Raw genomic sequence first — 26,439 nt, forward strand, 5'->3', positions numbered from 1 at the left:
CAAGTCAATTTGTCAGTTTTGAGAATGTTTGGAATAGTTCTACCTCAAGGCCACTCCTGTGCATATACTCAATCAACTATATTCATGGTAAGTTGTTCACAATAATCTGAAACTGGACACAACCTACATGTCTCTCAACTGAAGAATTTATACTGAAAATGTGGCATATCTACTGCTCAACCATTAACATCAAGGTCATCATAAATTTTGTAGGTGAATGAATGAAACTAGAAAATATCCTGAGTGAAGTAACACAACCCAGAAGGACATGCATGGAATATACTCACTTATAAGTGGATATTAGCCATAAAATACAGGATAAATATGTTATAATCAATAGATTTTTTAAAAAATGCCAAATAACAAGGAAGGACTAAGAAAGAATGTTTGAATCTTTCTCAGAAGTGAAAAACAAAATAGATATTGGAGATTGATGAATGGAGGGAACTGGGTGGAAGTGGAAATTGGGATAAGGAGGAGAGAGTGAGATAATATGTAGAGAAAACAGGGTAGAGAGAAGGGAGATCAATATGTGAATATGGGGGTGGGGAGGTAATAACTAGGAGATGCCAGAGACCTGGGAGGAGGTAGTCCCCAGAGGATCTGTGGGAATGACACTACCAGAGACTTCTAGCAGTGGGGGATATGTATCTAAAAGTGATCACTCCCTAAGAGGGTTTTATCCCTCTTCGTGGAAGGATAAGAAAGCACCCCACCCAGAAAACCTTTGACCCAAGTGTGTCTTGCTAGAAGATGTGTGTGGACAAATTTTTCTTTCCTTTCCTTTTTTTCATGAATTTGATAATAAGACTTCTCTATGGTTTTCTTCCTCCTTCTCTAGCACAGGCTAGTCATGTCCCGAGCACATGTATAGCAGATGTGCAGCTTGGTCTTCATATGTTTCTCCTTATAACAGGCTTAGGAACTGTCCACAACCATTTAGACTGTCTGCCTGTAGATCCTGGACCCCTAACTGGACATCTCAGTCTGGCCTCAGTGAAAAATGGTCCACTTCACTCCACTAGAGTACAGTGAAGGAAGACACCCAGAGGAGAAATTTACCTTCTCAAAAGAAATGTGGAATGGGTGAAGGACTTGCATGAAGGGGTACTATATTAATATTAGATCATAAAGTGAATAAATAATTTTTATTTATATGTGTACACTAGAGCTTTCTTCAGACACACTGGAACAGGGTATCAGATCCCATTACAGATGGTTGTGAGCTACCATGTGGTTGCTAGGAATTGAACTCAGGACCTCTGGAAGGCAAATCGGTACTCTTAACACCTGAGCCATCTCTCCAGCCCAAATAAATAAATTTTAAAAATAGAGACTAAACATATACTATGTTGCTAAGGTAAGCATTTATGTAAAGGATTAGCTGTCTTCTCAATATAAGTCACAGATTGTTTTACTAGTGACTAGACCTGGGTAGAGGAAATGATGGATAACTGCTATTGAAAAGAGTGCATTGGTTAGCTGTGTTGTGCTTTGGGTTCTTCCTATAGCAGTTCAGGAAAAATGCTTGATATGGGGAAATTTCAAAAATCTTATAAAATTGCTGAATTCAAATTTTTCTACCCAAAGCTGTATTGGGCAACTGTAAAATTAAAAATTAGACACTTTTAATTAATCCATTTAGTAATGACCTCCCTATTGGGGCTCCTCCTTACTGTCTCCTTATTTCACAATTTTGTAAGTGAATGTCTGCATCCTTGGATCCAATTTACCTTTCCAATGTTGGGGGAACAATGCTAGTGAGGGAAGGATTAAAGAGATACCACATTTCCAACCCTGTTTGAGAATATTCAACCTTATGTCTGCTTCTTAGAAGAAGGTGGACTGTAATACTTAGATTTCAGGTCAGTGTACACTTAGTAATCATTCTTTTAATTGAGAGTCTGCTGGGATGACATGATCTCAGAAGATGTTAAACCAAGGTAGCCTCATTGGCCTCTTAGGTTATCCTAAGGTAGGCACGATGATCTCAAATCATGATTTACTAGAGTAATATAAATTTAGGCTCCAGAACACAGAGTATAATGATCTCACACAGGATGCACCAATATGACATAATATAATACAATAACATGATACCATGACACAATATAATGTCAGAATATATGCAATTGTTTTTTCTCAAGTCAAGGAACACTGGAGTATCATTTTTTTCAGGTTATGTTACACTGGAATATAATTTACTGGACACTGAAAGACAATTTCTTTGTGACTAGTACAGTTGCCTTTATTGAGGAAATGTTATTCTTATAACTATGTATCAATCTTTTGTAATGACGTTTAAAGCTAGAATTGTTTTATTTTCTGTATTTGTAACAGTTTTTTTCAAGTTTTCCAAGATTTCTAAAACAAAGTCATTTCATTTATAATAAAGGAAATATGGATGTATGAAAATAAAATATACTGCTTCTAATGTGGAAATTCATATTTCAGCAGTACAGGTTGTTTTATCTGTTAAATATGTTCTGATACCTGGTAGTAAAGGAAAACTAAAGGGTATTATTTTGTCTGTGGAACTGAAAAGTACTTTCTTGGGTAAAACATAACCCATCATTGTAAAGATAAAATGTGCCCACAGACTTTGAACAAGGGTACTGCTTTGTTGAGATGCAGGAGGCAAGGTGATGGAAAGATTGAATACATACCATTTAATCTTTGTGTTTGTATGTAAAAAGGTATAGGGATTGTGAGTGCATTGTATCTAGACTGTATTGATTTGAGTACAATGATCATTTTCATATTATTAATTTTACCAATCCACGAACACAGAAGGACTTCCTATTTTTCTGGCACCTCTCTCTACTTTTTGGAGATTTAAGGTTCCCATTGTAGAGGTCTTTTATATCTCTGCTTAGGTTTATTCCTGGGTATATTATCTTCTTTGACACTGTTGTAAATGGAAGTGTGGTTGTGATGGTTTCTCACCATGTTTGTCATTGGTGTATAGAAAAATTGTGATTTTATTTTTCCTTTTATTGAAAATATTTTTATCAAATAATATATAATTAACATTTCTTCTCCTTCTATTTCTTAGTTCCTTCCCTACCCTCTCATGTAGATCTACTCCCTTGCTGTCTTTCATTAGAAAACAAATCAACTTCCAAGTGATGGTAATAAAGTAAGTATATCAGAAGATGGAATGAAATCTAACACATCAGAACATCAGAAGCATGAACAAAAAAAGAAAGAAAGGAAAATAGTCATATCTAAAATGGGCACAGAAAGAGATATTGACCCAGGGACCTATTCTGTCACGAACTAAGAAATCACACACACACACACACACACACACACACACACACAAACTGTACTGGAAGCCATAGTGTATATGCAAAGGACCTGAAATAAAAACAATATTTCATATATATAATAAAAATAAAAATTAAGATAAAAATATTCTTTCACCTTTACTTGTGTGTGTGTGTGTGTGTAAATGTAACACACAAGCAGAAGTCTTTTCATCTACCCTACCGGTTTTTGGGATTAAGCTCCTGTTGTCAGTGTTGGAGTTAATCTACTGAGACATCTTAACACAATTTTATCTTCCTTACCCTAAAACTGAATGTAACCTACAATGTATATCACCACTTGCTACTAGAAAATGAGAGGATCTTATATTTGAATTCATTGCATCTTCCTGCCAAACTTTCATTGCCACTAATCATGGGAGACACTAGAAAGCATAGAAAGTGAAAAGTTGATTGAAAGGGAACTCCATGATGTACTGTGCGTGCTGTTATACATGATGGAGTAGGACTTGCAGTAATGAAGTTGTTACCAAATGCTCATGTTTCAATAAATAACCTGTCACCCATGCACTAGAAGCTGATCCAAGAAATTTATCACTTCACCAATATAAAAAAAAAAAACTTAACATTAGCAAGTGCTATAAAAAATACACAAATGTACAGGAACACAAATACATCTTCATGTGATTATGTTCCATAACCTAGTTGTATTGTTACAATGTCTCCTACACTGAGTAACCCCTCTCATCCTTCATGTTCTTCTCAGCACCACATTAAGAATTCTACCACTTGTCAATGAATGGATACACAAATTGTGGTATATTTACACAATGGAATACTACTCAGCTATCAGAAAAAATGACCTTATGAAATTCTTAAGAAAATGGATGCATCTAGAGAATATCATCCTAAGTGAGGTAACCTAGTTACAAAAGAACAGACATAATATGCAGTCACTGATAATTGGATACTAACCCCAGAAAGCTCTGAATACCCCAGACACAACTCAAAGTCTATGTGAAGTTCAAGAAAAGAAAAAAAAAGAAAGAAAAGAAAAAATCATTATGTTTGCTCCTTACACACCAAGAAAACCTTGACTAATTCCAAGTTACATCTGTTTGACATGTACTTTATGTTCATTGTAACTAGTAAGATCTTAATGAACACTATCAAACCTTATTTTTTAAAAAAGCCAATATATGTATTCGTATACTTTTATTCAAGAATGCTTAAAATTTGTATATTTATCTTTGTTGTTTTTAAATAAAGTTCTTCAATTAAAAAAAAGAAAAGAAAAAGGAATTCTACCACTTTATGATCTTTGTAGTTGCAAGGAGACATCACTTAGCTTTGCCACTCCTTGATGTAAATTCAAGCCTGATCTTGAAGAGGTAGTATAGAAGAACAGTTGACTTCAAATTTCAGATTATAGAGAAGGATATTTTAAATCACGGTCTCTTGTTGCCGCAGCTGTTCCTGCTATATACAACAGTTGTTGGGGAAGGACAGATACAACTCTCACTGTAATTAGGAATGAGCGAGCAAATGACGGTGGTCCCTAGGTTCTAACACATACTGCATTGACTCAGTGTGTATAAGTAGTGATGCTCATTTTTATTAATTATTAATTATTTATGTAGAGACAGGACTTCTATCTAGCATGGTGTTTATCTATCTCACTATGTAGATAAGTTTGAATATGAAATACAGCAATGCCCCTGCATCATTTCTGAGACCTGGGCTCACAAACAAGAACCATGATACCTTGCTCAGACTTTTACTGAAATCAAGGCAAAGGCTACTTGAAAGGACAAAACTAAAGGACTGAGGGTATGGCGGTATTATAAAGGAGGCCTTTCAGTTTGCTTTAACATATTGACTAAAGTCCCTCGTGTTTGTAAGTAGAGGATAGAGATCTGTTTTTACTACTAAAAGGATCTCAAACACAAAGTTTACAAGAAGAGAAATGAAATCACACCCTCACAGAGCTCCGTCTGCTGCAACATCATGCGAAAGACTGAGAGTATGGAAACAACTAATGTGTCTGCCAAAGCACAGAGCAGAGGAGCATTATTTAACTTAAAAATCGAGGTCCTACCATGAGTGACAGCACAGCAGGATCCAATGCTTCGAAAGTCTTCAGAAACAGAAAGTCAAGCTTGTTTGTTTGCTTGTTTGTTTTATGTTTGTTTGTCACCAATGTTGTTGGAAACCAAGGGAGAACAGTAGGGTACCAGCATCAGGGTTGGAGAGGAAATGGGGAAAAATAGACTTAGAATTCTGTGTAATGAAGGAATGTGGATGACTAATCTCAATGTTGGATATTAACAGGGCTGATAAAGCATTGCAACTCAGTGATAAATTACTGGCCTGCAATGCACAATACACTGGGTTTAATATCTGGTAAAGGAAAGAAGGAAGGCAGGGACCTAAAAAATCTGATTATAATTAATAATATTGAAATGTGAACTCAAAAGTGTTTTGTGGACATGTCCTGTTCTTTAGCTAATCACAGACATGAAAGATGAATACCCAGAACTGCAATACACAGTTTACTATAAGCTCTATGCATGTTTCCGTGTTAGGAGACTACATTAAAGCACCACTCAATTATTACATTCTTGTTTATTTGTCTGGAAAGTGGTCTCAGCCCTGTGACTTCGCTAATCTGACTTGGAATGTGATGATGATTATAAAGTGCTTAAGTTCTGGTTGAAATGCAAGACAGTCTAGCTGAGGAGTTTGCAAGAAGCATAATCCAGTTCAGCTGACCCCAAGCAAAATCAATGAGGAAAACAGACATCATTGTTTAAATTTTGTTTATTTGTTGGTTAAAATGTAATGCCATACAGTTTTAACAATCACTTAAAAAAGAATTTGTATTTGCATAAAATGAAGCAAAACAGGAACATATGAAATCAAAATCTATCTTGCTTCAAGTTTTCAAATCAGCACTTAGAGTTTTGATATGCATCTCTATATTTTGCAAGTATATTATATAAATATACTATACGTGATCTCAAAACCACAATAAATATTAAGTTAGGATTTTAGGCACACGGCATAAGGAAAATGCATAATTCTTGAGAGTATGGAGCCACTCCCTTGGATTCCTTTCCACACACCTATTTTACACAAAATATACAGCCAATACATGGAACCCTCAATCACACTTTGACCTAACCTGTCATCCAGCCTCAGTGCCTTCTTTATTCTTTGATACTATTGATCTATGCAGCTATCATATAAGAAAATACTTTGCAGTTTTCTCCAACTAAGTGCCTATAAGAAGGTTTCAAAGCTACCAGAGTTAAGTATAGACTATCTACAGAACATACTCATGGTAATGTGCTGAGAGGCACCAACTCACACAACAGTTCATGGTAATTCTGGAACCTAATCTGAATGCAAAAATTATGAATTTTTAGATACACCAGGAGATTTTTTTTCAAATTGCCAATAATATTAAATCCAGAAATCATTAGAAACTGAGGTAACACCTTTTTTTGAAGAGATATAAATATTTGAAAAGATGCCAAAGTGCTTTTTAAAAAATCCTGGCAAAATATGACCTCAGTCAAGGTAAGCTTTGTCTGCAAATGTAAACTGAGGATTGCTGTTCTTGAACTGTCTTAAACTGTTGAGATTAAAGATCACAGCCATGGAACCCTGAGATCCCCCTGTGATAAATGAAGCCCAATGCTTCTCATTGTAGAACCAATGCTCATGGATAAAAATTAACCAAGCAAGCTCAACCCCAGCTTCCTCTCAGCTACAAGTCAGACTCTGGCATTTCTGGCATGTCTGCCATCAAATACCCAATCCCATAGCGTCCATTGGGAGCAGTGTCCAGTGTTGGGGAACCACTTTGTTTCCGATAAATATTTTTTCCAAAATTTGGAGATGACATTTCACTTGGTATCTTTCCGTGGATGAGGCTTGCATCATCTCCTTCTAAATTCACGGGTTCCTTCAGGACTCTTCCGCGCTTGTAGGTCACAGAGGCCAGGTTACCAGAACTATCATCTATGAGGTTACAGCGACGAATGATGAAAACCACTGGGACAGGAAGGATGGCCAGCACCATCAGAGAGAAACAGACAACCATCCCCCACATTGGGTAGCTCAGAAATTCTTCTGATGCCTAATAAAGCCGGAAAAAGAATAAATGTCACCCATCTTTCAATGTGGCTCATATGAAGGAGTTAGGTTGGTCTTGGGTTTATATGTTAAATTTCTGGATAATTATATCACTTTCTCTGGTGGACAGTAAGTAATTGAAGTGACACTTGACAAATTTAATGATTATAGGGTCCAGTTATTCATACTGTGGTTAGAATTCTGCGCTGGCCATGTGACATTTGATAGAACTGAAGACTAAGATAAAGAAAGGGGAGTTAGAGAAAGACATACCTACTCTCTCTCTCTCTCTCTCTCTCTCTCTCTCTCTCTCTCTCTCTCTCTCTCTCTCACACACACACACACACACACACACACACACACACACACAGACACACACACACACACAGGAGAGGGTGAGAGAAAGAGGGACAGAGGGACAGAGGGACAGAGGGACAGAGGGACAGAGGGACAGAGGGACAGAGGGACAGAGGGACAGAGGGACAGAGGTCCATTTCCCAACCTGAATGCAACAGCATCTGTTAGCCTGGGAAAACCCAGAAGAATTGAAAGTATTTCAGAAAACCTGACAGATAAGGTTTTGGTGCATTTCATCACTAAGCAATAGACATGTGCTGTGTGTATCATACTACATTTCAAAAATCTGAAAACCTAGACTTTGAAACACATATGATCCTGAGGCTTTTGAAAAGGATGATAGGCTGGTCTCTGTTTCCATTATGAATTTATTTTTATTTGGTAGAATTGTTGAGCACAGAATAGTTAAAGTAAGCACACTGGTCTATAACGGATACCACAGATCTCATGTTTGAACTAATGTGATTAATGCTATCCAAAAAACAGACCTTCCATAGTTACTGCTCTTAAAAACAATTCTAATAAATCCTTGGCTATGTATGTATTTAAATTATGTCTCTATCACTACTATGTATTTTAAGTGTTGGAAGTAGCTGAAATCTAATGAGTTTCTATACAAAAATATTTCTGGAAGTTTTCTGTTTCCAGGAGTCAAATGCTCGGTCAACACTTTTTTTTTTTTTTTTTTTTTTTTTTGCTTATGAGATGAAGAGATCTAGTTTAAGTGAAAGACTGGTGAGTCTCATTTGTCACACTGTATATATTCACACTGTGTAAATATCACAGCTGTGGGAAGTACATATTATAAATCTTAGCATCCCCAATCCAAAGCAGTGCATTCAAAGCAGAAAAAAAAATCTACAAATCAATAAAATAAAATACAAAGTGGTGGCATTAGTTTCACTTTAAAATAAGCTTTTGTATTTTGTGTTTTACCTTCTCCTTGATCCATGCATTATATCCAGGAGGACTTAATCCCATATTCACAATGCTGGCTATTAGCAATGTCAATAACATTAGAGGAGAAATGTACTTCCACATATAATAGTAATATTTGCTTGGAGCAAAGCCTAACATATCTGTTAGGTCTTCTAGGAACCTGGATAAAAAGAAAAAATATTTAATTATCCTTCCATCTTATTTCAGTGTCTTAATTCCTTGACAGAAATCAATATTTAAACACTTTAGTAAGTTTTGTACTAATCATAGCTTCAAGGAATAAAAGGATAGCTCTGTGAACTAAGAAAATATCATTCAAGCATATGGGCCCAGGTTTGGATTCCAGCAACCACATAAAAAGCCAGGCACAGGAAGATGCATCTAAACCTTAGTGCTAGGAAAATGAACACTAACATATCCCAGGGGCTTACCTGTCATCTGGTGCAGCTGATATAGCAAGCACTTAGATAAGTGAGAGATTATTTCCCGAATAAATAAATAGATATTATACATTAACTAATAATATGGCTGGCAATAAAATAGGAAAACTCAATGTTAACCTCTGCTCTCCACAAGCACAAGAACAGACACTCACCTTCAATATATGCATAAATACAACAATGTAGAAATTCATAATAAAAGATTATTTACATATTGAATATTTACTTACAAAATAAAACGAAGCTATTATTGTGGTTAATGAAAACCTTTGGCCAATTACTGAAGTGTACAATGGATGATTATTTTATGAATATAAAAATGTTCTGTTATGTCACTCATCCTCATTATCATTTTACAAAGAAAAATATTGATCCTGTGCTATCATTAAATACCCCAATGGGTGTTTATATATTTTGAAATATTTCAGTTTTTTTAGTACTGGATTTCTGAAACAATGTTGCCATTTTGTAATTTACTCCAATATCTTTCAAATCCAATCTTATTCTTCAATTCCTCCCCTCTAATTTGTATTTTTAAAGGATGGTGTCTTTACTTTGTCCTATACCTTCCCAGGGGCAAATGTCTGAGGCCATATCCTTTTTCTTCTTCACAAACCTACCTGTTTCTTTCCTATTCACTAATAAACCAGAAAAAAAAAAAGCAGAGTAGTGGTCAGATTAACTTTTTAGGTTTTATCTGGATATTTTGTACTGATATTTATAGAGAAAAATCAGCCTTTTAGTTATACAGCACCAATACCCTAATAGTATATATCAACTGCAAAGTAGTCAGCTTCCTTTATGCTTAGCAAAGAATGAACCTTGGGACAACCAAGATAACTAAATGGAAAAGGGTCTGCCTCCCAGTTAAGGAGCTAGAGAAAAGACTGAAGGAACTGAAAATGTTTGCAACCTCACAGGAAGAGCAACATTATTAACCAAACAAACCCTCCAGAGCACCCAGACACTAAAACATCAACCAATGAGTACTCCCACAGAGACCCATGGCTCCGGTTGCATATCCATAGGATAACATTGTCTGGCATCAATGGGAGGAAAGGTCTTTTGTCCAGTGAATGCTCATTTTCCCTGTGTAGGGGAATTCAAAGGTGCTGAGGTGGGAATGGGTGGTTGGCAGAGGGAGAACCTTCAGGGAAGCAAGTGGAGAAAAAGGGGGGATGGGAGTGGAAGGAAAGGGGATAACATCTGAAATGTAAATACAAAAAATATCCAAAAAATACTGTGAAGTATTTGACTAGCTGAAGATCCATTCCTCTCCATTTCTCTTCCCTTTTAAATGAAGTATTGATTGAACTTTAGAGCTGAAAGATAACGACTTGCAATCAAGTATACTTACTTATCTATGCCATAAACGAAGCTTACAGCAATATTCTCCAAGATGACCACAATTAGCAGAGGCAATGTAGCAGAATAATCATCAAACATTGTAACAAAGTAATTTCCAGAGCGCTGCACAAATAGTAAGCCAATGCAAAATGCTAGGAGGCAACAGATAACTAAAGAAAAGAAATTAAAATAAAAATTAGCCTCTACACAAAACCCGGTCTGTCATTCAAAAATATTACATTTAAATAACATTTTTAGAATTTTGTACACAATAACTTCTCTAGCTCTATGAAAAATTATATGTTGGGAGTTGGGTTACACATGGTTAATGTCTAGTACATTTAATAGTTCATAACTCATATCTTTTATCCTATGAAATCCCATCTACCAAGCACAAATAATAACTGAGGGGAAAGTGTATTAAAATTTAGGTAAATATTTATACATTTCGTCTATTATTAATAGAAAAGTGACCTCCCAGAAAGAATGAAGACATCGGTGCTTAGTACATTTATTAAGTTCTGTAGTGCTCAAATTCCTATGCAATTTTGAATTAATAGTGGAGCCTAGTATGGATTGTGATGACATTATCAAACTGCATACGTTCATGTTTGATTGAAATATTATCAGTAAACATAACAGAGAGAAAATTCAGTCAGAGAAAGCATCACCACCAACCCATATTTACATGTTTATCTTGCCTGAACTCTTTGAGTGTGCAAAGTGATCAGTACATGCCTGAATATTTTCAGTATCTCAGCAACAACTAGGAAGAAACTATATAAACCTTGTTTTCTGCTCAACATCTAAGAAATGGATTCATAACCTTAGGAACTGTATACACACACACACACATATGTATGTATGTATGTATGTATGTATGTATGTATGTATGTATGTATGTATTTACAGATACATTTTTAATCATGGGACTTTCCCACAGAACTTAAAGCCATTATCTTAGGCTTCTTGACACTTGAGATAAATAAACCATGACTTATTATATCTCTCAATCCCCTTTTAATGTAGATGAATAAAATTAAAAGCAGCAAGGTATAGCTCTCTCTGCTTCCTCTTTGTGGATCCAGATGTGAGTTCTCAGCTGCTGGTCTGATTGCCTGGTCCCTCAGTGTCTCTAAACCACTCAAAGTTTCAAACCAAATGAATTTTTGTCATCTATACATTCCCTTGGACATGGTGTTTTATCACAGCAGTTGGAAAGTAACTGATATAGGACAGAAATACAAACCACGTTTTGGAGAAGATGGAAGTGTAAATGTACTTTATATTAAGTATATCATTCCCCCCCCCAAAAAAAAAGTAATACACTAAAATAATTATGCCTACTATAGTAGTATTATAAATTATAATCTATTATTGTATAGATTATCAATAACATCTAAGAGGTAACACAATCCAATTGCAGTCCCTAACCTCTCACCCACAGGAATGGGCTTCATCGAAGTCAAGAGTAAAACCTCACCAGTGAGTATCTCCTTCCTCACTTTGAATGTGTCCACAATAGGAGTGATGATTCCTTCAATGGTTCCAAACATGCTGCCGAGCCCGAGATTGATCAACATAAGAAAAAACATCACTGACCAGAAGGGAGATGCGGGAAAATGTGTCATGGCCTCTGTAAAGGCAATGAAAGCCAAGCCAGTGCCCTGCACAGCCTGTGGATCACAGAAAAGAGCAACACAAACCATTCTCATCAGTGCAGGTGGAAATGTCATGACCAGAGCCAATGCAAAGAAATGTGCTAACATGTGTTTATTCCTCAAGTCATGTTCCCATTCCCTGGACCCAAGATGGATAATACTGAGTAACCAGAGAGTGAGATATTGTTCAGGATTGCGAAACAAAATGCACAGCTATATGACATTGCTTGTTATTTCAAAGATTCTAGAATAATATAATACATTAATAAGTATGTGGTATTTTTAAGTTTCTTAGGGCTTATGAATATAAATATTGATTTGCTGTAATAAAAACCAAACAAAAATATATATGTGTGCAAATATTTCAGCCCATGAAGTAGCTTAGTTAATTAGAATAAAGAAAACAGATAATATGAAGAATAAACATTTAACACGAAAGAGTGCCAAGACTAAAAGGAATTCTTGAATTATAGAATGTCAACTTTCAACCATAAAATAAATCTATTTCAAAGAAAATCAATAAAATATACAGTTTTTGGTATTTTTGTTTGCCTGTCTTTTGCTTGTCTTTTTGTTTGGTTTGAGTTTTGATTTCTAATTAGAAAGAGATGAAAGAGCATGGGGTTGGGTGAGTGGGATGTAGGTAAAAGCTGGAAGAGCCTCAAGGTGGGAAAGATGTGACTAGAATGCCCTGTGTGAAAACACATCTTTTTCTCCACTGGGATGCCTTCTCCAGCCTGAATATGAGAGCTTTTGCCTTGTCTTATCTTGTTTTAAACTGTTTGATTGTTGTCTCTTGGAGGCCTGCTATTTTTTAAATAGAAAACCTGAGGTGGAGTGAATCAAGGGGAGTGGTGAGGTGGCTTGAAAGAAGGTGTTGGAAGAAGTGAAGAGGGGGAAAACTGTGGTCAAGATGTATTGTATGAGAGAATTTATTTTCAACAAAAATTTAAGTGAACAATCCCCACATTTTTCAATAAGTTATTTATTTCATATGTATTTTATCCAAATATAACATGCCTATGTTCTAATATTTAGAAAAAATGAGGTTAATGTGATAACTTTTATAATCACTGAAACTGTTAAATGAAAAAATGTTAGGAGAAACACACTAGTTATGGGTATATAAAAAGGCCTTAAAAATAGGACTTCATTTGCACATCAAATGATGCCAACAACTTCAAACAAATTATCATGGTTAAATTTCTATAAATGAAAATAAACAATCAAGTGACTAGATAGGCCACAGATGAAAGACAGCCTGCTATACAACTAATTGATGGTTAATGTTTACAACATACAAAGACGACTAGCTGCTTTATAATAAGAGTGAAACAACTGAAGAATTAAATGGTCTAATTAAATAAACATATTTCTCAAAAGATTAAGTACAAATAAACATATTGAAAGGGCTCGGCTTCATTAGCCATTTAAAGAATAAAAATTAAAAGTATATTGAGAAGATTCCATCTAATTCAAGTCAGAAATCAAGTCATTAAGAAATCACAACAAAAACCGGTGAGGTTGTGGGGAGAAGGAATTAAATCCGTCACCAGTAGGAATGAAATTAGTCCAATCTTCATGGAAACCACTAGGAAATTTTCCCCAGAGAATAACATTTTCTGACATCAATGGGAGAAGAGGCCTTTGGTCCAGCAAGGCTCATTTATTCAGTGTAGGGGAATGCCAAGATCCTGAGGTGGAAAAGGGTGGTTGGGAGACGGAGCACATTCATGGAGGCAATCGGACAGGAAAGGGAGATGGGATTGGGGGAAAGGGATAACATCTGAAATGTAAATGCAGAGAATTAATATCCATCTGTGGGGAAAAAAATAAAATTTTAATGAAAAACCGAGGCCACGAGTCAGTGAGGAAAACACTTGCTACACAACTATGAGGATCTCAATACAATTCCCCAGCACCCTTGTAAAAGTCAGGCCTGCTGCCATGTGATCACTGCAGCCCAGGGTGATGGTTTTGTGGCACACACAGGCAGAGACCCAGGCTCATGCCACAAGGCAGCAAATTGATGAACAAAAACATCTGAAGACCTTGCTACACAGGCCCACAAGAGACTGTAGCTCCCACGCATGCTCTGCCTCTCACACACAGTGACACATCTAAAGGAAAACTCTAAACAACGTTACTATGTTATTTCACTAAATCAACAGTTGGCAATTTTTTTAATTACAAAAATCTAGAAATTATATTTTCTTTTAGAATTCAAGATTATCAAAGTTAGTTATAGCTTTGACCATAGTAATAGGATCTTCAGTGTTGTGGTCCCATTCCACTAAAGACTAATTTCTATCTTTCTATTTAGCAAGGTAAGCAAACAATAGCAACCAATAGAAGAACATCGATTATTTTCTGCAATTTCCTATTGATTAAAATAAATTATAGTCTAAGAAAAAAAAGGATAACTGGATTTTGTTTAACTTAACTGTCAAAATAACCAAAATTATCATTCATTCGTCAAGAACTCAGGAATCAAAATTCAAATTCTGCACTAATTTTTTATACTGAAATCTGTATGAGATTAGGATTCATTCTGGAATGGATATTGACAGACTTATGCCAAGACTGCACAGTAGTGTGACTCAATCAATGAGACTCTTGTTTTTTTAATAATGAAAATCTTTGTACGTATACTCTATGATATGTAGAGTTATCTGAGAATTTAGAAAGTGCATCCCCAGGCCTTTTGCAATCCCCTTTCCTGATGAAGTCTTCAGATGAAGCATACTTTAACTAAATAATAATTCTTTGACTGATCAGACATGGCCTACTAACTTTATTTAGCTCATCCTCAATTTGACAGGCATTGAGATGAAGAAGAACAAACTCCTCCTCTTTCACTTTTTGAATGATGTCGTAAACTAAGCGATAATCTTCCGCAGTGACAGCTGAAAGGTTGATGTGATGGGGAATGACATCCCAACTAATGTTTCCCATTTTCAAAAGTTTCAAGATCATCTCGGAATTCCTGAAAAATACGACAGGTTGAGAATGAGCATCCGGCCTCTTTGATCCGTATTTTGTAGAGAATTACAGTATAAAATGCTACTGGGGATTAATTGTCCATACTGTGAGATGCATTTTTCATTTACGATATTGGCTTTGAAACCCAGAACTGCAAACACCACCAGTGTTGCCAAGACTGAAGTGAAAAAGTTGATGAAAGACACGAGGACAGCGTCGAAGTGGCAGTTGTTGTCTCTCTTGTTGTAACTCGAAAAAGCGATGACTCCACCAAACCCCAAACCCAAGGCAAAGAAGACCTGAGTCGCTGCCTCTCTCCAAACCTTGGGCTCCAGCATCATTTCAAGCTATTTGAAATTGAAGAGAACAGAATAAACAGTAATAAATTCCTAGATCTGAGAAATTGGCTTATATGGAATTAGAGCATTTTAATATAAATATATATTACATTTAATATAAATATATATATATATATATATATATATATATACCTAAACGTTATATAAAATGGTGTGATAAATAACTATAAATAACTATATTTTCTAGGAAAGCTACAGGAAATATTAAATATCAAGCCCTTGCATAGAGATCTTCTACTTACAAAAAACTTGTCAGTGTTTTCTATTAAGTCATCACAGAAGAGTATGACAGAGAAATTACTAGTCTTTGATAATTTCCCATTACATATCTTCTTTTGTCTTTTCCAAAGCATAATAAGCCAATTTTGAGCACAAGTGAAAGAGTTCCTTCACATCATTAGTCTCTCCAATTTTGAGGCTTCTGCTGAAAATTTGCTAATGGAGCTAACCATTATATAATTGGTAGCATTCGGCTGATACTGTACCTGCCAATTTTGTTGTTCATTTTCTTTTTATTTTTCTTTGAAAAATAAAAGAAAGTCTCTTATTTTTATTATAAAATAAATGCATCACTAGTGCTCTGAATGTGTGAACAAGTCTCGTAAGGTTGTGCCTTACGTCTCTATAACACCATCAAATCTTTTCAGCAATGTAATAAAATAGTTAAAGAAATAATTGGCATTATTGAACAATGACATGGACCTCCGCAGATAAACAAATTCATTTCTAGCCACAAAACAATGCTTAATTGGTATTTGTTTCTTTTTCTAACACTAAGGTCAAATTGTCTTTATTGAGGGTGATATCCAGGGGCAATGCTAAGAATATGAAATCTACCAAGTTTCAGATCATGGTGCCAGTAAGTCATTTAACAAAAGAGCAAGCCAGGACATATAGTAGTCCTCTTAATTCAGCTGTTTTCAACAGAAAATTTCCAAACAAAATCACCTCCATAGTATCAGACACATTCATTTTTTTTCATTTTTTATTGGAAATTCTCTGCATTTACATTTAAGATATTACCTCTTCCCCCTTCCATTGCTCCCATAAAGATGTGCCCTGTACCAACCACCTTGTTCCACCTCAGCACCTTGGCATTCCCCTACACTGGTAAAACAAGCCTTCACTGGACCAAAGGCCTCTCCTGCCATTGATGTCAGACAATGTTGTTCTCTGCTGCATATGCACCTGGAGCCATGAGTCTTTCCATGTGAACTCATTGTTTGGAGTTTTAGTCCCTGAGAGCTGAGATGGGTTTGGCTAGTTGATAATTTTGCTCTTCCCATGGGGTTACAGACCCTTTCAGCTCCTTCAGTCCTTTTTTCTAGCTCCTTCATTGGGGTCCTCATGTTCAGTCTGATGGTTAGCTGCAAGTATCCTCCTCGGTATTAGTATGGCTCTGGCAGAGCCTCTGAGGAGGCATCCATATCAGATTCTTGCCAGTAAGCACTTCTTGGCATCAGCAATAGTGTATGGGTTTAGTGGCTGTGGGATGGATCCTCAGGTGAGGTAGTACTTGAAACAGGAACCCTCTGATTTAGCTACACTGGATGGACCCAAAGCTGCAGGGCTCTTGTTTCTTTTTCTCTTGCACTATAATTACAGTTGCATGGTACCATGCCATGCGGTAGACATCATGTACTTGAATTATAAAACATGGAGACATCAAGATAAAACTTACTAGAAATATAATCTCTGATGACTAGTTTTCAGAAAAAAAATCATTTGTCTTTCCAAGCTGTGAAGGCTTCTGGTCTGATCAAGGTGTAAATCCCAAATGGTAAACAAGCATACCCTTCGTGGATTTAAGGCAAGCTCCAGAGGATGAACCTTTATCTGGAGCCATTACTAAGAACCTGGAACCATTATCATCATGGAGATTCTAGGGAAACACTACTATTATGAAGCTAAATTTTAAACTGAGTCCTAATGCTTTATCTTTACAACCATATATCATAATTGTTCTCCTCCTTCATCCAAGAAATGACTGTTTTCACTGTATGCTGTTTACTACAGTGACCCGCAATGTTCAGTGACACAGAGAATATGAGACTGAGAAAATCCTTGCCCTAAAAATAAGATATATATTGCATTCCTCCTCCCTCAAGGCACAAGTCAGGTAGAGCAAAACAACATGAGGCAGTGTATTCCAGAGACAGCATGGCAGGAACACATATACACGCATAGTGATTGGGACAACATGCATAAATCTCTGCAAAACCAATGCATGGAGGGGAGTCAGGCAATATATTTCTTCACAAGCAATAGACTTACTGGAAATTGTGTAGATACTGGGAGTGGAGTGATTGCTGTAGTCTAGCATATATATATATATATATGTTGATTACTCTCTTTTAGGTGACCAGACATTTAATAATATTTGGATAGCACAAATTAGAATTGAAGGATTTTTGGAGAAGGGTATAATGATTGTGGACAGGCAAATGTCGGTTCATTGGGAAATAGTACTCTTTTTTAAAGATAGGAGTTGAGGAAAGGTAGGGATGAATAGGGGTGAGACAGATATAAGGGAGTTAAAACAATCAGTGTGCTTTGTATGTGTCAAAACACGTGTAAAAACCAACATTAAACCAGCCAAGTGTTTCTTTAGGATTCAATAAAATTTTCTATTCACTGGTAATTTCACTAAGATATCTTCTTGATTCTCTTTCTTTGTTTCCCTTCTAAAGCAAAACAAATATAAAGGCCAGAGTTTTCGAAACAGAAACAGAAATGAATACACATAAAAAGAAGGAAACAGCAATAACAAAAAATGCACAATAACTCACCAGCACCTTGATCTGACTCAACCATAAATTATTTTAACTAAATTATGGGCTACATACATTTAAAAGATACAATTCCTCTAAACACTTGGGATACAAACATCTACTATAATGCACTGGGAAGTTCATAAGTCATGGCTCATTTTATCATCATATTTACTGAAGACTTCCTGACCAGAAATCATTCAAACACTGAGGTAGGCTTGTTTTTCAAAGCTTTTCTCAGAACATTTGTGACTATAATAATAAAAACCAAAAACATGTGATGGTTTATAATCTCTTTTACCCCCTCAATTATACTATAAGATTTATAATAATAAAATTTTAAAAAGTAATTCTCAGATTTAGTATTACATATAGACTCTTACTTTAATAAACAGCTACTAATTTCCATTAAGCAGAGCACAGTGGTTGTGAAATGTAGCTTTTTTTTTTTTTTTACAATGAGCAAAATGTACATGTAATACAGGGTGTAACCCGGAATTTGTCAATGTGTTCTTGGTGTGTAAGGATTGAGCATGACTTTTTTGTTTTGTTTTGTTTTCTTTTCTTTTCTATTTTTTTTTTTTTTTTTTTTTTTTTTTTTTTTGAACTTCACACAGTCTGTGAGTTGTTTCTGGGGCAGTCCGAGCCAGTTGGACCAGCACCATTTGTTGAATAGACTGTCCTTTTTCAATTGAATGTTTACAGCTCCTTTGTCAAAAATCAGGTGACCATATACATGAGGGCTCATTTCTAGATCTTCTATTCTATTCCATTGATCCACATGCCTATTTCTGTACCAGTACCATGCAGTTTTTAGCACAATTGCCTTGTAATATAGCTTGAGGTCAGGGATAGTGATTCCCGCAGATGTTTTCTTGCTGTTGAGGATGGATTTCACTATTTTAGGTCTTTTGTTCTTCCATATGAAATTGCACATTGATCTTTCCCACTCAATGAAGAACTGGGTTGGAATTTTGATGGGGATAGCATTGAATCTGTAGATTGCTTTTGGTAAGATGGCCATTTTTAAAATATTGATCCTTCCAATCCATGAGCATGGGAGATCTTTCCATTTTCTGAGATCTTCCTCGATTTCCTTCTTTAGAGGTTTGAAGTTCTTGTCATACAGGTCCTTCACTTGCTTAGTTAGAGTCACAACAAAGTATTTCATAGTTTTTGTGACTATTGTGAAGGGTATCTTTTCCCTAATTTCTTTCTCCACATGTTTGTCCTTTGAATATAGGAAGTCTCCAGATTTGTTTGAGTTAATTTTGTATCCAGCCACTTTGCTGAACTTGTTTATAAGCTGTGGGAGTTCTCCGGTGGAATTTTTGGGGTCACTTAAGTACACTATCATGTCATCTGCAAAGAGTGATGTTTTTACCTCTTCCTTTCCGATTTGTATTCCCTTGATCTCTTTTTGATTTTTAATTGCTCAAGTCAGGACTTCCAGTACTATGTTGAATAGGTAGGGGGAGAGTGGGCACACTTGTCAAGTCCCTGATTTTAGTGGGATTGCTTCAAGTTTCCCACCTTTAAGTTTGATGTAGGCTGTTGGTTTGCTGTATATTGCTTTTATTATGTTTAGGTATGGACCTTGGATTCCTATTCTTTCCAGGACTTTTAACATGAAGGGGTGTTGGATTTTGTCGAATGCTTTCTCAGCATCTAGTGAGATGACCATGTGATTTTGTTCTTTGAGTTTGTTTATATGGTGGATTACATTGATGGATTTCCTTATATTAAACCATCCCTGCATCCCAAGGAGGAATCCTACTTGGTCATAGTGAATGATCGTTTTGATGTGTTCTTGGATTCGGTTTGCAAGGATTTTGTTGAGTATTTTTGAATTGATGTTCATAAGTGAGATTGGTCTGAAGTTCTATTTCCTTGTAGGTTCTTTGTGTGGTTTAGGAAGGAGGGTTATTGTACCCTCAAAAAATGAGTTAGGTAGTATTCCATCTGATTCTATCTTGTGGAATAGTTTGGAGAGTATTGGTGTTATATCCGCAATAAATGTCTGATAAAATTCTGCACTGAACCCATCTGGACCTGGGTTTTTTTTTTTTTGGTTGGGAGGCTTTTGATGACTTCTTCTATTTCTTTAGGTGTTATGAGATTATTTAGATGGTTTACTTGGTCCTGGTTTAACTTTAGGATCTTGTATCTGTCTCGGAATTCATCCATTTCCTCCAGATTTTCCAACTTTGTATAGAATAGGTATTTGCAGTAGGATCTGAGGATTTCTTGAATTTCCTCAGTTTCAGTTTTTATGTCTCCACTTTCCTTTCTGATTTTGTTAATTTGTATACTCTCTCTTTGCCCTCTAGTTAGTCTGGCTAGGGCTTTATCAATCTTGTTGATTTTCTCAAGGAAACAGCTCTTGGTTTTGTTGATTTTTTTCAATGGTTCTTTTTATTTCTATTTGATCTTTCTGTCCTAATTTTGATTATTTCTTGCTGTCTACCCTTCTTGGGTGTATCTGCTTCCTTTTGTTCTAGGGCTTTTAGCTGTGCTGTCAAGTTGCTGATGTATGCTCTCTCCAGTTTCTTTTTGGAAGCACTTAGGGCTTTGAATTTTCCTCTCAGTACTGCTTTCATTGCATCCCATGGGTTTAGGTATGTTGTGTTTTCATTTTCGTTGAATTCTAGAAAATTTTTAATTTATTTCTTTATTTCTTCTTTGACCCTGATATCCTTTAACAGAGCATTGTTTAGTTTCCATGTGTATGTGGGGTTTTTGTTGTCTTTGTTGTTGTTATAGACCAGCCTTAGACCATGGGGATCTGAGAGGATGCTTGGGAGTATTTCAATCTTCTTATATCGATTGAGTCTCGTTCTGTGTCCAATTATGTGGTCAATTTTCGATAAGGTGCCATGGGGTGCTTAGAAGAAGCTGTATTCTTTTACTTTAGGATGATATGTTCTGTAGATATTTATTAATTCTAGTTGGATCAAAGTCTCTGATAGTTTTATAGTGTCCTTGTTCAGTTTCTGTTTCCATGATCTGTCCATTGGAGAAAGTGGGGTATTAAAGTCTCCCACTATTATTGTATGGGGTGAAATGTATTTTTTGAGCTTTAGTAGGGTTTTTTTTATGAATGTTGGTGCTATTTTATTTGGAGCATATATGTTAAGGATTGAGAGTTCCTCCTGACAGATTTCCCCGGTAATGAGTTTAAAGTGTCCTTCCTTATCTTTTTTGATAACTTTTGGTTGGAAATTTACTTTATTTGATATTGGAATAGCCACTCCAGCTTGCTTCTTGGGGCTGTTTGCTTGGAAATTTTTTTCCCACCCTTTTACTCTGAGATAGTGTCTGTCTCTGTCTCTGAGATGAGTTTCCTGTATGCAGCAAAATGCTGGATTTTTTTTTTTATGTATCCAGTCTGATAGCCTATGTCTCTTTATTCAGGAGTTGAATCCATTTATGTGAATAGATATCAAGGAATAATCGTTTCTGTTTCCTGCGATTATTGCTTTTGTAGGTTGAGTTGTGTCTGTGTCTTTTTCTTCTTTTGGTTTTCTTGCTTAGGTGTTTTCTTGTTTTTACTGGGATGTAGTTCCCTCATTGTATTGGGTTTTCCACCTATAAATTCGTTGTAGTGCTGGGTTTGTGGTCAGATATTGTGTAAATTTAGATTTGTCTTGAAATATCTTCATCTCTCCATCGATGGTGATTGATAGTTTTGCTGTGTATAGCAGTTTGGGCTGGCACTTGTGCTCTCTTAGGGTGTGCATGATGTCTCTCCAGGCTCTTCTAGCTTTCATAGTCTCTGTTGAGAAATCGGGTATGATTCTGATTGGCCTGCCTTTATATGTTACCTGACCTTTCTCCCTTACTGCTTTTAGTATTCTTTCTTTGCTTTGGGCACTTGGTGTTTTATCTATTATGTGTCGGGAGGTATTTCTTTTCTAGTCCAACCTATTTGGAGTTCTGAAGGCTTCTTTTATGCTCATAGTCATCTCATTTTAAGGACAGGGAAGTTTTCTTCTATGATTTTGTTGAAGATATTTACTGTGCCCTTTAGTTGATACTCTTCTCCCTCTTCTATTACTATTATCCTTAGGTTCGGTCTTCTCATTGTGTCCTGGATCTCCTGGACATTTTGGGTTAGGAGCTTTTTGGTTTTTGCATCTTCTCTGGCTGTTTTGTCTATGTTTACAATGTTGTCTTCTACCCCCGAGATTCTCTCTTCCATCTCTTGTAGTCTATTGGAAATGCTTGCTTCTGTGAGTCCTGATTTCCTTTTTAGGTGTTCTACCTCTAGAGTTATCTCTTTTAGTGTTTTCTTTATTGTGTCAACTTCCATTTTAAATTCCCTCTTCCATTCCTTCATCTCATTGGTTCTATTTTCCTCTAGTTCTTTGAGTTCTTTGAGTGTTTTTCTTGTTTCCTCTTTAAGCGCTTCTGAATCTTTTTGCTTTTCCTCCCATTCTTGTTTAAGCATCTCTATCAGCATCTTGAGGTATGATTCCAGGTCTGTGTCTTCTTTTTCTGGAGTGTTTGGCATTATAATGTTTGCTGTTATGGAAGAGCTGGGTTCTGGTGTTGCCAGGTTGTCTTGGTTTTCTTGGGATATACTCTTTCGCTTTCCTCTTGCCATCTTTTTGTCAGTGATATGTTCTTGCCTTTCCCTTGTATCTGGTCTGTGTCCCTGGATCTGCACTGGTCCATGTGGCAGATGGGCCAAGCCCTGTTCTGCGCTGCAAATTTGCCGGGTAGAATCAGAGGTTCCAATGCTGTGTTCCTGGTCCCTGGATCAGGCAGAGCTGGGGTGCGCTTTCCGTGCGCACTCTGCAGAGATCTCTCTGCTCCCTGGCTGCCCAGATCTCCTACTCACCAGTCTTTAAAACTTTAGGAACTTCTGGTCCAGATGGCAGATGGGCCGAGCCCTGTTCTGTGCCCCAAAGTTATCAGACACATTCTAATTGTCCAGCATAGAAAGTGTAAGCAAACTGTGAGTGGCAAACACAGGTAAACACTTTTCAAGTTTTCCTTTCTTTAATATGAAGAAGAGCCCATGTAGTTGTTAAATGTGTTATCTGAGGCTTTGTAAAGATGAGAAACAAGACCAACCATACACAGCAAATCAAAGGCAGAAGTGAATAGTAATATAGGTGATCACTTAAACTCCCACATTTCCTCAGATATTGGGACGTCGTGCTTCAGTTGATTTTAATTAGCATTAATTTAAAATCATTTACAAATTATTATCAAATATAATTATTGTATTCATAATTTAAGCAATTAGCTAATATGCATACTTTGCTTGTGGACTATTTCTATGTTGCTATTAGGTATCATTGTGATGCTTAATTCCAAATACATTGAACTGTCTATCACAGAGTTACCACTAGATGGCAGGAAAGAGATATTTCCAACAATTCCTTCTGCCTGCCTCCAAATTGAATTTCCACTTGCTGTTTCTAGGTACTTCGTCTGCTTAGTCACTTTCTTCCCTCCATAAACCATATTAATTAAAAGTAACATATGGCCAATTCAGTAGCTCATTCTCACAATCCCAGAACATAGGAGGTGAAACAGGAGACCATAGGTTTGGTGCCGGTCTGAACTAAGTTTGAGACCAACAAGGATGACTGAAACCAAGCAAAAAGTGTAATTATTATCATTTTTATAGCATCACTTTAGACCAGTGGTTATTAGCCTTCCTAATGCTGCAGCCCTTTATACAGTCCCTTATGTCATAGTGACCCCAACCATACAATTATTTTTTGTGCTACTTCACAACTGTAATTTTGCTCCTGCTATAAAACATAATGTAAATATTTTTGGAGCTCAGACTTTGTCAAAAGATTGCAATCCACAGGCTAAAAACCACTGTCCTAGAGTAAACTCACACTGTTTCATCAGTGGTAACTGGAAAGTGATCTGAAAAAAGGAAAGGAAAGAAGGAATGAAGAAAGAAAGGAGGGAGAGAGGGAGGCAAGGAGGGAGGAAAGGAGGGAAAGAGAAGGGAAGAGAAGAGAAGGGAAGGGAAGGGAAGAAAAGGAAAGGAACTAAAATTTTAACATGAATCCCTATGCCAAACTAAAAATGTTGATTTATGCTTAAATTTTAAATGCTAAATTCATTTAAAAGGTTATGTCACTTCTAAAGTTTATTCTAAAATCTAACTGCAGAAGTGTGTGACATACAGTTGTGAGCTTAGAAAGTAGTTTTTAGAAGTTTATCCAGAGGAATGAATTGCATTGAACACAGGAAATGGGTTATTCAGTGCTCTGAATATAAATACTTTTGGTTCTTAAGTAGGTAAGGCTTGTAGAGGATTTTAATTTTAAGGTGGTTGAAATTTATGAATTTAAAGCAGTGTTTGTTGAAAGTTCTCAAGGGCACCAAATATTAAAGAGCACTTTTGAACTACAGAAGAAAACCAGACGCCTACATCAGCATTTTTGCTTCTACGAAATGAATACAAACTAAAAACCAGACATGCAAAGTACACAGCTTCTTTTACCTCCAAACAAGGCAGCTGACAAAGAATTCCACAGAAGCTAATCCCCCTACATCCCTGCTTACAAGACACCCAGCACCACATTCATCCTCTGTACAACCTCTAGTGTCTCAACTATTTTGATTGTATCTTATGACTTCCTTACCAGAATCTTAACAAGTTAATGGTGAGCTGATACCTTAATTTGGTGAATCACAAAAACACATTGGTTCTCAAACATTTATGTTTTCCCTTCAGTTAAAAATAACAAGGCATCATTACGTCTACAAGTTCTTTATGAGTAACCAGGGTCAAGATACACAGGAATATGCTTAGATCTATTTCATAGAATAGTGGTATGAATTTCACACTCTCTATGAAGCTAACAAAAATTTTCCTCAAATATGTGTGTGTCTATAAAAGTTTTCACACATAACATTATAACTAAGACTCCAGAGGGGGTAAAATGTTCTCCAGAAAACACTACTTCTCCATGAGACGATTTTCTGGGAAAGAGACAGCCTTTCCCAGAGCCTGTATATTTCATATTATCATTAACCTGCTGACCCTCAGATTAAGGTTCTCATTAGTTCTTCTAGCAGAAAAATGCTGTTGTTAATGTTTCAAATGATCAGTCTGTTACTCAAGTTGGATATGAACCCTTCAACTAGAGGTTGATGGGTAAATGTGGATCAAAGTTTCCCAAGTTTATCAATGTGAAAACTTAAGCTATTTCAATAGGAGAATGAATTTTCACATTTAAATAATGACAAACTTACTCATGAAACCAGAATTGTAGGTCTTAAAATTTAGAAGTAGATTCTAAACCTTAAATCATTAATAATTCAAAAGCTTAGAATGCAGCCTTGTGGCAATTCTTGATATTTAAAAATCATTATGTTTAATCTTTACAAACCCAGAAAACTTGACTATTTTCATTTTACGTTTTGTTTTACATGTATTTTATGTTCATTGTAACTAGTAAGATTTCAATGCATACTATCAAACCTTTTAAAAAAATCAAATACTGACAAAAATATATTCATATATTTTTATGCAAAATGCTTTTAAAATTTGTACATTTATCTCTGTTTTTTTAAAATAAAGTTGTTTAATTAAAAGAAATAGCAAGAAAAAAAAGAAGTAGATCCAACTGAAAATAGAGAAAAGCCACTTTTCTGAGATGGTTAGCATATTGGACTTTAGAAATCTAATATATTGATATTAAAGCAATTGAGTCTTAACCATAGCTGTGGGGATATTTTTACAAGGGATGCATGGAAAATAAGGTACATACCTTGGGGGTGAACATGTGTCGGATGCCATCAACTGATCCATTTAGAAGAAGAGATCTTATTAGGAAGCATATAAGTACCAGGTAGGGGAACAGAGAACTGAAATACATGATCTGCAAACACAGAGAAATGGTAATAGATGAGACAGACCAGTGACCATGTTTAACAGTCCACTGCACTCTGGATAGCCACTGTTTATTTACCACTACTGATAACCCTTAAGGTCACATTTTATGGAGACTGTTCTAGATTCAGCCTTCTTCAATATCTTATTGGAGAGATGAATAATACTTTGTTTAGACTGATTCATAGTGTCGTAGATATGTATGGGGTGCAGCATAAAACAATGCTTTCATAAAATGTTGAACAACAATTTTAAGACAATTAACGTTTTGATGTGAATCTTTAAATTCTTCTCGTAATCA

At 36.0% G+C, this 26,439-nt stretch overlaps 1 protein-coding gene across 1 annotated transcript in view; it reads right to left on the reverse strand.

Annotated features, from left to right (window-relative positions):
- Nucleotides 1-7,041: 7,041 nt before the first annotated feature.
- SLC6A15 (solute carrier family 6 member 15) overlaps nucleotides 7,042-26,439 on the reverse strand; it is a gene marked incomplete at both ends in the record, with an annotated part of 33,115 nt that continues 13,717 nt past the window's right edge. Inside the window, 7 exons of the mRNA XM_080935756.1 lie at nucleotides 7,042-7,413; nucleotides 8,703-8,865; nucleotides 10,503-10,662; nucleotides 11,976-12,168; nucleotides 14,947-15,139; nucleotides 15,241-15,482; nucleotides 26,017-26,127. Of these exons, the coding sequence (XP_080791882.1) occupies nucleotides 7,042-7,413; nucleotides 8,703-8,865; nucleotides 10,503-10,662; nucleotides 11,976-12,168; nucleotides 14,947-15,139; nucleotides 15,241-15,482; nucleotides 26,017-26,127 (1,434 nt within the window). The remainder of the gene's footprint in view (nucleotides 7,414-8,702; nucleotides 8,866-10,502; nucleotides 10,663-11,975; nucleotides 12,169-14,946; nucleotides 15,140-15,240; nucleotides 15,483-26,016; nucleotides 26,128-26,439) is intronic.

Source organism: Micromys minutus (assembly GCF_963924665.1).
Source record: "Micromys minutus genome assembly, chromosome: 22".
In the NCBI taxonomy this organism is placed as follows: domain Eukaryota; kingdom Metazoa; phylum Chordata; class Mammalia; order Rodentia; family Muridae; genus Micromys; species Micromys minutus.